This window comes from Nicotiana attenuata, unplaced genomic scaffold (genome assembly GCF_001879085.1).
Source record: "Nicotiana attenuata strain UT unplaced genomic scaffold, NIATTr2, whole genome shotgun sequence".
Classification (NCBI taxonomy): Eukaryota; Viridiplantae; Streptophyta; class Magnoliopsida; order Solanales; family Solanaceae; genus Nicotiana; species Nicotiana attenuata.
In genome coordinates, this window is record NW_017672923.1 from 83,407 (window position 1) to 96,226 (window position 12,820).

Below are 12,820 nucleotides of genomic sequence, written 5' to 3' on the forward strand. Positions count from 1 at the left end.
AAAATTATATTTTGAACTTGACATGAAATTGTCATGTGTCCTTTTGTAGGCATTTCTATAAGATTCCTTTTTATAAGAAATTAATTCCGGTAATCATATCAAGTTGGCATATGTTATGTGCGAATTCAATGGTTGAATTATTATTTTGTATTGAACTATATTTAATTTAACCTTTTTTTGTGCAAACATATAATAAAAATATTAACCATAAAAGAACAGAAATAGTACGCGTGGAAAAATAAAATTCAAAAAGCATATTCCTTTTACAATAATTCTAGTAAGGCAAACTTCATAATTAAAAACCTTAAAAGTTCTTCATAATTCAATCATGTTGTAGTAGTTTCTGTCACTTTTATCTCGTTAAAGCAAGCTTCAAAAACAAAGTCTAGGAAGGAAAATATTTATTTTACCTAAAAAGGAAGGAAAAGATTCTATATGATTTTAAAGTCTTAAATATCAAGATTTTCAATATAATTGAAATAAGGAAGTCTTAAATATCAAGATTTTCAATATAATTGAAATAAGGAAAGATTTAATAAAAACATTTTAGTTGGTTTTAAATTAAAGTCCTAAATATTAAAAAAATAATTAAATTACAATTTTATCCAATGTTAAATCTATTTTTAGAGGGCAAAAAAGGCGAACGACATTTAATATGATATAGATAGTTAAATATATTTGAAAAAATCCCAGACGATACGTGTTGTTCTTTATGAATAGCGGGAGGATCTTGTTTTGACTTTTCGTTGCTAATGACTCATAGATTATATAGTATAATTACCCTTTTTAAGCTTAAATACAAGGCAGTCTAGATTTGAGGTGTTGTACAATTATTATCACAATTATGTTGAATATCCAAATAACGGAAAATGAATATATAACTGCTTACTCGGAAGCAGTGGTGGCAAAATGGTTAAAAGAAAACGGTTAACCACCCATATTATCCACTAAGAAATTAGTTGGATAATAAACTTTTTAAAAACGGGTTAAATATAGATAAGAACCATATTATCCATTTAGAAAATGGATAACCAATGGATAACTTTTACATTTGTAAAGCCTCAAATTGGAGGTTCCCAAGGGAGATTAGGAATTCTCCCAAAAGTAATCATATTCAAAAAGTGATGGATAATATGGTTACCCATATTATCCGCTGGTTAACCCGTTTTTTAGCCGTATTAAATATGGGTCGGGTGGGATAATTTATCCATTTTTCATTATCCATTTTTGACCCGACCCATATCCGACCCGCCCAGCCCGTTTGTCACTCCTACTCGAAAGTAACTAGAACATGAAATGAAATTACAGTAAAGTTTCTCCTTGATAATACTGAACTCATTCGTCTTTCACTCCTTCCGTTAATTGTCGAAAAATCTTCTCATCACTCGAACATTTGATACATGAAGATGTACAGAGAACAGTATCAATTTCAATGCAGCAAGAGTTACGGATTAAATTTTCCTATAATACTGTGGGATGATCCTTTTTTTACAATGTGAATGTAAATATACCTTAGCACCTCGCATTCTTTTACAAACACTGAAGAGCTCATCTGGAAAATATATGCATCCTTTAGCATCCACAGACCCTTGCTGCTATCTTGCAACGTGCTGCAGAGGTGGCCATGCGATCTCATCATCATTTGTGTAACCATTGATAAGGAAATCAGAGCAATTCTTTCGACATCCATGGTTATAAGGATTCCGGAACCTCCCATCTGGACCACGAAGATACCCATATCTAATAGCATTCGCCATTTCATTGGTTGTAATATTTCGAGCTATCTGCACAGAAGGAAATAGTACATTGCCTCAATTCTCCAATCATTTATTGTGACACACAGGCAATATTCATAAAGGAAAGCTCCATTGCATCGACACCCCAACTGAGATACCGATGCCCTGTTGGGATACATCTTCAAACCATTGTCATAGAACACTATAACAAGTTACTAAATCCCTAATAAAGAGAGGGTAAGCCGATACATAAAAACCTCAGCCACCCAACACCCTTTTTCTCTTTAAGAGGTCTCATAAGAGATGAATTCACATCAGTCAAGTTAGACTGCATAAAGGACAAGACTACCAACACATTTCATATCCAGCACCATCGCATCAAAGATATTGGAAACTGCTTCAATTATGTCAAGAACTGTCTAAACAATCAATGATCTTATTGAGTATAGCTTCAAATTCACTACTATGAACATGAAGACAAGGCAGCTAAACTTAAGCTCATTGGAAAGTCTCAAGTGCTTAAAAACCCACCTACTGTTGTTCCGGTCTTCTGGAAGGAGTTAAAATATTAGTTTCAGAAGCAAGTATACAACTGTTGATATAGATGGGATTTGGTTCGTTTATACTAACTAGTTTGGGTAATTTCATCCCCTTGCAAGAGAAATATTCAACCAGATTTTTCTTTTTCTTTTTCTTTTTTTTGGGGGGGGGCGGGGGGGGGTAACGGAGGAATCGGATTGACCTCTAAAGTGGATCATGAGCAAAATATATATATAGGCTTCAGTTGCTTAATGACCAGGAACGACAAGAAAACCAAGGAATCTAATCTATACCTGGGATATCTGTACTACACACAGAGTTACAGCAGCAATCAGAATAACCCCATCCATGAACAGAAAAGCGATTACACCGGGATACGCAAATACAACATGATGTAACCACGATCCACCATCTACCATTGATGGTACTGATGTCCAAATTCCTGCAAGATGTAATAAGTTTAGTTGTCTTAAGCAACCCAGTGTCATTTATTAGTATATGCTACAAGTATCATTCTTAAGATACAATACTAAAGATAAAGTGCTTTTAACATACTTTCGACGGCTACTGCAGCACCAATTATAGATGTCAAAGAACCCATGCAAAGGAAAACGAAGAAGTCCCGCTTATTCCTCTGCAAATTTCAGCAAGAATGACAATGAAATCAATGGTTAAAAGCACAGGAATTGAAGAAAAATATTTGCAAAACTCCTACAACTTGGAATATGCAAGAATTGCTGTAATCTGCATTTAGTGAGGAAGTCAACAAACTGATGCAAGATAGCTAGAAGAAAAATAGAAAAAAGAACAAGAAATGAGATTGATGCCTAACATATCTAGAAGGAAAGGGTTTGTACTTATGTAATTGCTGCAATCCATAGTTACAGGATTAGAGATTTATATACCACAAGCCGCATAAAAAATATTAAATTCCATGGTACTAACACTCATTTTTATTGCATCTAACCAGACTGGTAGCCCCAGAGGACAAAACAAGCATACAGTAAAAAAAGAATTAGACAAAACCAATGGCTAGCAGAATTTTGTATACAGTGTATGTTCCTTTAGTAGCTTTTAAATGAGGTCATACCTTCCCCACACAATTTGAGACCCAGGGGCAATGATGATCAAATTGTTCAACACAGCGGTTGCAAGTAGGACAGTGTTTTGACCGAACAGGTCGTATGATCTTGCAAAAAAATGTTCAACAATCAACACCAGAAAACGAATGCATCATCAAAAGGTAGTAAATATCTTGTAGTAAAAAGAATAGTTTTTTTAAAGAAACCTTGCAGGTGGGACAAAGCTGAGACCAGTTCCCAGTCCAACTGGAAGTATTGTTCAGATCAATATTCAATAGTGGATCCTGGAAGAATCAGCTAACACCATTAAGTAAATTAGAAGATATTAAATTGCTGTTGAATGAATCCAAAATGAGAGTGAATACCTGAGCATCAGGTTGACCAGTGACCCCCGTCTTGATGTAACCTGGATCTTTACTGCAAATGAGAATGGAACATTCACCTTTAGCTCCATAATGAGGCATGAGAAGCCAAGGGCAGGCATACATTTACCAAAAAGAAACACATAAGACAACACATTTAAGTATAACTTTAAGTGCCAAGAATACTGCCACATAAACAAGCCCATTCATTTAAATCCAACATTGTACAGGACAAACTCCAAAAAATCTATAAGCAATGTCTAGGGATCATAGTGATATAAAGGACAAGAAAGAGCGGACTGATTGATTAGATGGTTCATCAATGATAATGGCGAAAAGGAAGGGAAACAAGGGAAGGGAGGATGAAGCTTCTTTAAGAGCAAATAAGTCTTCTCCTTGTAATAAAAAGAGAATCAGTAATTCTTCTGCTTTATCTAAGTCCAGTTCGGAAAGATTTAATTTCCTCCTTTCACAAAGTTATGGTTTTATGCTATGTTGGTCGGACTCTCAAAAAGTGCTGCCGCACCCGTGTCGGATCCTCCAAAAATGCACTAAATTTGGAGGATCCGACACGCACCCAACAACATTTTTGAAGAGTCTGAGTAACATAGGTTTTATGGATCACAGAATCACACAGATTAACTTTTATGAGTCAGCAAGCATGTTAGTTTATTGCAGTTCTATGACTGACTGCTGCCGGCTTTTCACAGTGCTACATTCCTCTTCTAGCACATACAAAATTTGTGCATCATACTATAGAGTTTGTAGAATTAGGCAAAAGGAAAAGAACAGACTATAAGCAACATTTGCGCTATACACCAGTATCAAATTGCTGCATTTGCCTCGAGTTTTCCGTGCCTCATACTCTGAACTGGGGAACCCCTTGTGCACTACCATACTCTGATTACGTTAATTTTTTGCTTAAATAGAATACTCACAAAAGTTCCCATTGGCTTTAATACATTATGGGGTTTAGTACAATCCACATAGTAAATTAAGTGGGCTTGGCTGCATCAATCATTCATGTAATTAAACAGGAGAAGTTACCTACTGCAACGCACTAACATTAGGAGCGCAGCAACTGCCAGGGAAACAGCAGTCCACCCCCAAAGTGCAACAACAGCAGTAACTTTTGTAAGACCAGAAGCTAGCAAAAACAAGATCCAGTAACAATTAGTAAGTTGCTGCCTCCAACTTAAAGAAAAAACAGAATACCACAAGAAGTACCATCACTCACCAAAGAGTACTGAACTGATAAAGAGAATGACATTGACAACAACAACAGAAAATAGAATTGGAGCGTAGCCTTTTCCCCCCATTTTAGCAGGGAAAACCTTGTCTTTCCACTGCTTTCTCTGTGACCTTTGGGCATTAGACTGCACAGAATTTGAATTTCAATGTCATTCAGACAAAATACTTCCAACCTCAAGACACAGCTAAAAAGATGATAAATAATAACTGTTTAACGATAGATAGAAGGATCAGCATGGTTCTTGAAAATGATAGGATGACAGATGACCTAATTTATCTTAACTGCTAACTTTTCTCAACAGTTTTGTGTTTGTTTGGGGGAAGAAGGATGTTGAAATTCTAATATAAACTGATTGAGCAGCACCCCCAAGAGTAGTTTTCAGAAAAATAGTAACTACTTAGGAGAGTTCAGCATTAAACTTCTAGAAAACAGAAGGATGACCTAATAAAATCTTCACCGCTGACTCTTTTCAGAACGTCAAGCTAAGAAAACTGCACTGAATGTAAATAATGATTGCGTAACAACAACACAACAAAAACAACATCATGTCTCACTTGCAAGCTAGTTGGGGCCAGCTATATCAATTCTCACTATACATTTCGCTTCAATTGATTATGTTAGCCAGGAGAAAAATTAAGGATATTGTGCAGACTACAATAACAACAACAACAACAACAACAACATACCCAGCATTATCCCACACCGTGGGGTATGGAAAGGGTAGTGTGTACGCAGACCTTACCCCTACCTTGTGAGGATAGAGACGTTGTTTCCAATAGACCCTCGGCTCAGGATAGATATTGTGCAGACTATTCTTAAAAATTATGATATAATAAAGACTTCCAAAAATTAGGAAACTTTCCTTATTTCATGCAGCGCAAGACTCCTATATAAGGCCTTCTTGTATGTTGTTAACTAACCTTTTCGGTTTTAACATATTTCATATATTTTGGTTCGTTGTTGTGGGTGATGGTTGAGATTCTCTTGAAAACTGATAGTGCAGCCTTTGACAATTCAATTATCACAAGCAACAGAAGGTAGTAAAATCAGCAAATCATTAGAAATCTGGTAGCATTATCTCATAGAAGTATAATGTTTGCAATAAAGATGAAACTAAAAGCATTAGTAAGCATAAATCTCAGAGAGCACCCGAGGGTGCGGCCTAGTGGTTGATTAAGTGGGAGGAGAACCATAAGGTTTTATCCTAATACAATCCAACAATTTCTTTAACGCCTCACAAGGCAAATCATTCTTTTGTGCAAAGAACATGATGAAACTGAAACTTACTCTGCAAGCTTTATGAGCTTCATCATGCTAGCTTCCCTTTTTCATAATAAAATCTCATGGGATAAGACTCACACAACTAGAGCAGTATATATGTTCAAAATATGAATTCACCTTTAATTCAAATTGTGCATCATATGAAAAGAGTAGGAGGTGAAGCACAAAAATTAGAGAAGGCCAAAGCATTAACACATACTGCAACATGCTCACAGGCATTATTTCACCACGAACTAAAAGGTTCGCCATGAGTTTGAGAACTTACAGATTAAAAAGCTTTTACCTTTTGGAATCATAAATTGAATGCCCCTTAGTTTAGAATCTTTATACATCCATTCTTCTCATAATGAAATGAATTAAACCCACTTGTACAAAGTATTTAGTTCAAGAAAGATTAACCCAGAAAAACTCAATTAAATAGCAAGACGGATTAGAAGTCGATCAAAAAGATCATCATCTCTAAGGTATTTATTTGAGACTTGAAATCCATGATAATACAAGTCATCCAGGCAAATCGTGGATTTCAGCAAGGATCCAAATCCATTCATTTCACGGAAAAGTCATTCCAAATTCATCACAAATACACCGCCCAGCAACATGCCTCCCATCTCCAAAACCCCGTATTTACAAAAAAAAAGGAAAAACATACACACGTGAATATAAAGGATTATCATATTATAGCATAACCCAGCACGTCAGATGACAAAATCTTCACGATAGTACTATTTTCTTTTTGGGGATTAAGATAGCACTATATGTTATATATAATCTCCTTCATAATCGCACTTGGATACAAGCAACCACACATAGAACTTCCAGGTGAATCTTTCAAATTGTTCAGAAACTACCATTACGGGCAATAGATAATTTCTATACAAAGAGTTACCTACAAGTATAAGTGCTATTTGCCGATGACCTTTATCAGATGCAAGCTCTGCAGGAGTAAATCCAGCCTTATCTTTGACTGTTAAGTCTTCCTTTGTGCCTGCATGTACAAGTAAAGTGCAAGCCTCTGCGTTTCCTCTTAATGCTGCCCAATGCAAAGGAGTGCAACCTGCAAATGTTTGAAGTATCAGCATTATACTACTGTGATTGTTGCTCCGAAACAATAATTCGATGTCCGGATATATATACATATCAATTATCATAGTCAATCAGTAAAAACTTAATTAAAATACAAGATCAACCAAAACCTCCTCCAGATAAAGTGTTTTTTACATCATGGTCACAACCATCGAGGAAAAATGCGTAATTAAACCACATATGAAGCCAATCGGATACTTTTTTTGGATGACTGAGAAATCCATCTGGAGCCAACCCTTAGGACCAATCGCGGCTTTCGAAACTCGGGAATAATGGATCCACCCGTCTATTCTTCTCCATTCAAATATCAGGCTTATTTCGCATAGCTCAGGGCTCTAACCTGTGACATAAGTTGACAAGCAACCTTTGCCACTTGAACAAAGCCTGGGGGCTAAAGCTAATGGGATACTAGTCCCAAACTTTCAGATAAGCGCATGCCAAAGTCTTAGAATGCTGCAAATGGAAAGATTGGACCCATGCATTAATGGAGGAATGATAAGCAATCCCTCCCCAAAGAAAAAAAAAAGAACCTCAAACCACATTCTAAGTCTTCCAAAGGTCCATCCCAGAAAAACTCATAAAATCCCAATTGTTTTCTTCAAATCAACAGAAGAGACTTGCTCAAAGAAGTTCTGGATTTCATTCTCCACTTAGTATATACCCTTGACAGCTGGCTCCAAACCACCAACCCAATATCGAATTCTTCACACAAAAGTCCTGTAGTGTTACTTTCCTCACTCATTTTCCTACTTAGATGTCAGTTGAATTTGGAAGACTTCAATGAACAACATATATGCGCACTTTCTTATCAGTACGTAAAAGATTCATTAATGCATTAAAAGTCTAGGGCTAAGTTAGTGCAAGTATTACAAAAAGGTAGCCCTTCCTTACAGAGTCCAATCATATAACATGTCTATGATATTTATGCAATTTTGAGGATTGAGATTCATTAAAAAAATTCCTTTTTTGTATAAGCTAAGTAAGATTCATTAAATTCAAAGACCAATATGATATCATGATTCCCTTCTTATAAAAAAATGGATGTAATGATTCACTAAAGAAGGAAACAGAATCTGATAATTAATCCACGTAAGAGGATTGTCATAGCAACAAGGACAAAACAATCACAAGATGATAAAGTTTATGGTTTTGACCCGGATCAAGTGAGATTCAAACTCTTGCTTTTTTCAAGCAAAAGGAGGGGCATTCAGCCCCAAAAGTCAAACCCTTGTTTGAACTAATAAACAGTAGTTTATTGAAAGCTAACAAAATACAAACTCATTCCTTTAACAAAGTATAAAATTTATGTTACAAACCATCATTTTATTAAAAGAAGCACCACAAAAGAAAATAATAAATTGCTTCAAATCGCCATCTAGAATCCAAACATTGACACTGCAACTTACATTTCATGCTAACACAAGTATTTTTTATAAGACATATTTCCACAACCATAACTGTTGCATAACATTGACTCTGAAGCAACATCATGGAACACATCAGCTTCAGAGTGCTGCGTCTATTATTTCCATCTCCATCAAATTGTTATAATTGAAACTATGATTGGTCCAGGCCACGTGCATTAAAAACGTCTCCTTAACTTGCAAAAGCATTACATATAGACCAAGAAAATTTAAGAAAACAGTACATTCAATATAAACATACCATCTTTATCTTGTCTCCCTTGAAAAGCATCTCTGAATAGAAGTAACCTAATTGTATCACCAAATCCCTTGTATGCAGCCCTAGTTGGAAATAACAGAGAAAATGCTTATGCGAAATATCATAAAATAATGGATAACTGCTGCCAGAAAACTATATAAAGAGCTAAAACAAAGATCAACTGAGTGAAACACTAATTTTTAAATTCCATAAACCAACACCAGTGGGCAAGAGACAAAACAAAAATTTCATTGTTCAATAGGGAATGTGGAATGCCCCAACTTGCATGCAGTACCAGGAACAAAAGATTAAAGATACTTGGAGTAGAAAGGCACAGCACAGCTTGAAAAATAAAAACCACATCAAAATCAAGAGTGTTATATACAATGTCAATCAATGATATTTTTGAGAAGGATGTAAATCAATGATTCAATCCTGCGGTTTAGATTTGATGAGATGAAACTACTAATAGGAAGTTAGGAACAAGCATAAAGAAAGAGGAAAAAGTACAAAACAAACTATAACCAGGGCTATAAAACATGGATACCAAACTTTACATATCCAAGGCATACTTGAGTCCTAATGTTACACACCACTAAGACATGTGTGCAACAGCAATCCACCGAGTTACAACTAAAAGACAACACTTCTTCCCCAGTTTTCTATCTTTAGTTCGCTAACAGGACTCTTTTTAAGAAGTTTAGGAGTTACTTTGTATGACACAAAGCTTCTGACCAAATAACCTGTCAACTCTTTTATTCAAGCAATTGCGACATCAGAAAGGAAGAGGAAGAGACATCCTTATTAGATTTAGGCACAGTATAGCGTCTACGACCTTTTAGTCATCGAAATTATTTTGGTACTTTCTATTGTGTGCTGAATGACTAGAACTCTTATATGTGGTAGTGGAATCTATGAAATGGATGGAGTTTGTTTTTCTGTTATAATCTGATCATTCTAATGCTTCTTCTTGTAACCAAGCTAGAGCAGCTCCCATGGACATGTAAAACTTCCACGTTTTTGCATCCCTGACTAGATATCTGCTAGGAATGGTAACGGATCTTCTCCTAAGATTTTTGGTTTAAAATATTCAAAATATTTGATGCTTAAACTTCTCAAGATCATGCTACATGCTTAATTAACTTTACCTAGACTGCCCGAAGCCAGCTGAAAACGGGTTCTAATATAATTAGTTTTTGATCATTGTGTAGCAAGAAGCATAAAACAAAATAAATAATTGCGAATAAAGAGGAGGATATCTTGGAATTGATATGGTTATTCAGAATTCATGATTAGGAAGGGAAGCCAGATCTCAGGCAACGCAAGAAGAAATATCTGTACATAGAAGTATAATTCAATCCCATCAAAACTACAAGTGAACTTGCCATGATGAAACTAACACAGACCACAAACACATCCACATATCAGTATGAAAATATAGCAAGGAGTCATGAGAAAAATTGCCATTTGAAAATCAAGAAGATGATGGATCTTCAACTCAAAACCGAAAACTCATACTATAAATGCTGGGTTTGCTAATCATACCAGTGAAGAGGGCTCCTCCCATCATTATCTGGTACATTAAGGTCAGCGTGATACTTTGCAACAATGTGATTTAGAAAAGCTGTTTGACCATACTGAGCTGCAACATGAACTGCCTGTAAATGAAGTATGCATACTTCAACAGTTGATATAAATGAATTAAAGCACCTTCAAGAAAAGTCTTACCAAGAAAATTAGTCTCTAGAAGGCTCTAAAATCAGAGTTTCACCCTGTCAAATATTTGATTTATGTAATACATCCAGCATGTACTCTTGGTTTGTGAAAATAGAAGAAGATGAGTAATGGTGAAGAGGAATCAGGACAACGAGAAGCCCATAACTAACGAGGAAGAAACTAAGATAAAGAAGATTTTAGGAATAATTAAGGCAAAAAGTTCCGTATACACCATCTGCCCCAAGTGTCCCAGCCAATACAAGTCTAGGTTGTTGGATCCTTTATTTCATTGAAAGCTTACACTTGGAGAGTAATTAAACAAAAAAAACATAGTCCTTTTAATTCAAAAAGTCTGAACCAAATTGTCTTTTAGTTTTCCACTATGTGTTCCCAGCTACAATACTCCTCCATTCATTAAAACTATCAGTTAGGAACCTTATTAATTCTGTTGCATCAAACTGGCAGCTGTAAATTCATGATCTAAAAGACATAACATACGCAGACAAAGACTGTTCAGTTGGCAAGATTAAAATCTCTAACTCTTTCAAACTTGTAAATGATTTTTTGACTTTGGATGTTGATCCTAGATGCAAGAGAGAAAAATCTAAAGGAGCTTAACTGTCATGATTCAAAACTAAAGATAACAATAAAAAGAGTTATTGGTAAATGACCAACTTATAGAGATAAATTCGAAAATATTTACAACAATACTGGAATTTGACTAGTTGGACTATGCAAATGAACAGAATGTACTCTACATTACCCGATAGCCATTAACATCAGCAGCCTCAACCCGCGCACCATTCTGCAACAACACATCAGCAGCAGCAATTGAGCCCCGCACTGCTGCCCAATGCAATGCAGTCTGCCCCGCATTGTCGGTCGCATGGACATTGCCTCCGTGCTACACACGCCACCAAATAAAAAAGCACCAACATTTACCTCCAAATGAACAATTAAAAACTAGATATTCTCAAAATAAAAAAAATAAAAACAAATGATAGTACCTCGATGATATATTGGACAATATCAACGAAATTGTTGAGAGCAGCCCATTGAAGCGCGTAATATCCGTTGCCGTCGGGCTGGTAAACGGAAACGCCGTCAATTTCAACAAACTTTCGGAGTTTGTCAAAATTTCCGTAAGCGGCAGCAGAGTAAACATCAATTATGGCTGGTTCGTTAGGGTTTTGAAAACCCGAATTCTGTTGATCGCTGGAGTCGGATACGATTTCGATTTCTGAAGAAGGCATTGATCTGGTAATTCAAAATTCTGGATCGAAGTGTTGTTGAGGGTAGTTAGTTCATTCTGTTGCTGTGCACTTTTTTTTGCATTTACTGGAGGGTGGATTTCATTTAAAGCACAGTATTCAGGCGCCTGGATTAGTCAGTATGTTTATTACTCTACGGCTGCTGCTGGAGTAGATTATTTGTAATTTGTTGCATCATTATTTATTGTTACTGATTGGTATGGTCATTTTAAATTAGATTTTCAATTGTTAACATCTAAAATGAACATGAATTAGAAACATGATTGCTATGGATCATGTTCCTCGTAAACATGAAATATTGTAGAGTATTACTATTAGTTAAAATGATGCATTATTATTTTTGTGCATGTATTCTATTTGCCTAAAATCAACGAATATATGTGTGGTGTAGTACCATCTCTTTTGTTGTTACCTCATGACATTTTTGTATGATTATTTCTTATTATAGTTGGTTATAGGAGATTATTTTTTTTATTTAGTTAATTTGCATGTCACATGAATATTATGCTTCTTGTATTGGTCTAAATTTGGCGACTTGGTAACAGTAGCTAAAAGGGACCAAGGACGGGGTCGATTGCGACGTAATAGCGGGATGTTATCCTCGAGAGGGCTGTTGTCAAGGGCGAGCAGCTGAAGTGAAGAAATAACGGTAGGATAGGTTCAGATATGGACATAAGGAATATTCCCTGTTTTTTACTTTTTAGGGTTTTTTGGAGATATCCTTTATAAATAGGAAGAGATAGAGAACGAAAGGGGATCTTCTTCACTTTCTGAGAAAAACATATTGTAAAAGGTTGACTTGAGAGAATATACAAAAGTTGTCTTGTTCATCGAT

The 12,820-nt window shown here is 35.7% G+C and overlaps 1 protein-coding gene across 2 annotated transcripts; it reads right to left on the bottom strand.

The window, feature by feature from the left end:
- Window positions 1–1,302: 1,302 nt before the first annotated feature.
- LOC109214939 (probable protein S-acyltransferase 23) lies at window positions 1,303–12,166 on the bottom strand. 2 transcript variants are annotated; one of them, XM_019378916.1, is made up of 13 exons: window positions 11,722–12,166; window positions 11,478–11,618; window positions 10,544–10,656; window positions 9,002–9,081; window positions 7,144–7,307; window positions 4,958–5,096; window positions 4,786–4,867; window positions 3,724–3,775; window positions 3,565–3,642; window positions 3,367–3,465; window positions 2,832–2,910; window positions 2,570–2,718; window positions 1,303–1,784 (listed from the first exon to the last, which is right to left on the bottom strand). In XM_019378916.1, exons 1-13 carry the CDS (start codon window positions 11,965–11,967, stop codon window positions 1,596–1,598), a joined length of 1,611 nt encoding a protein of 536 aa, XP_019234461.1. In that variant the 5' UTR covers window positions 11,968–12,166; the 3' UTR covers window positions 1,303–1,595. The 2 variants fall into 2 exon arrangements, with proteins under 2 accessions (XP_019234461.1, XP_019234460.1); XM_019378915.1 differs by having other exon boundaries at window positions 4,768–4,867; window positions 11,722–12,165.
- Window positions 12,167–12,820: the final 654 nt, after the last annotated feature.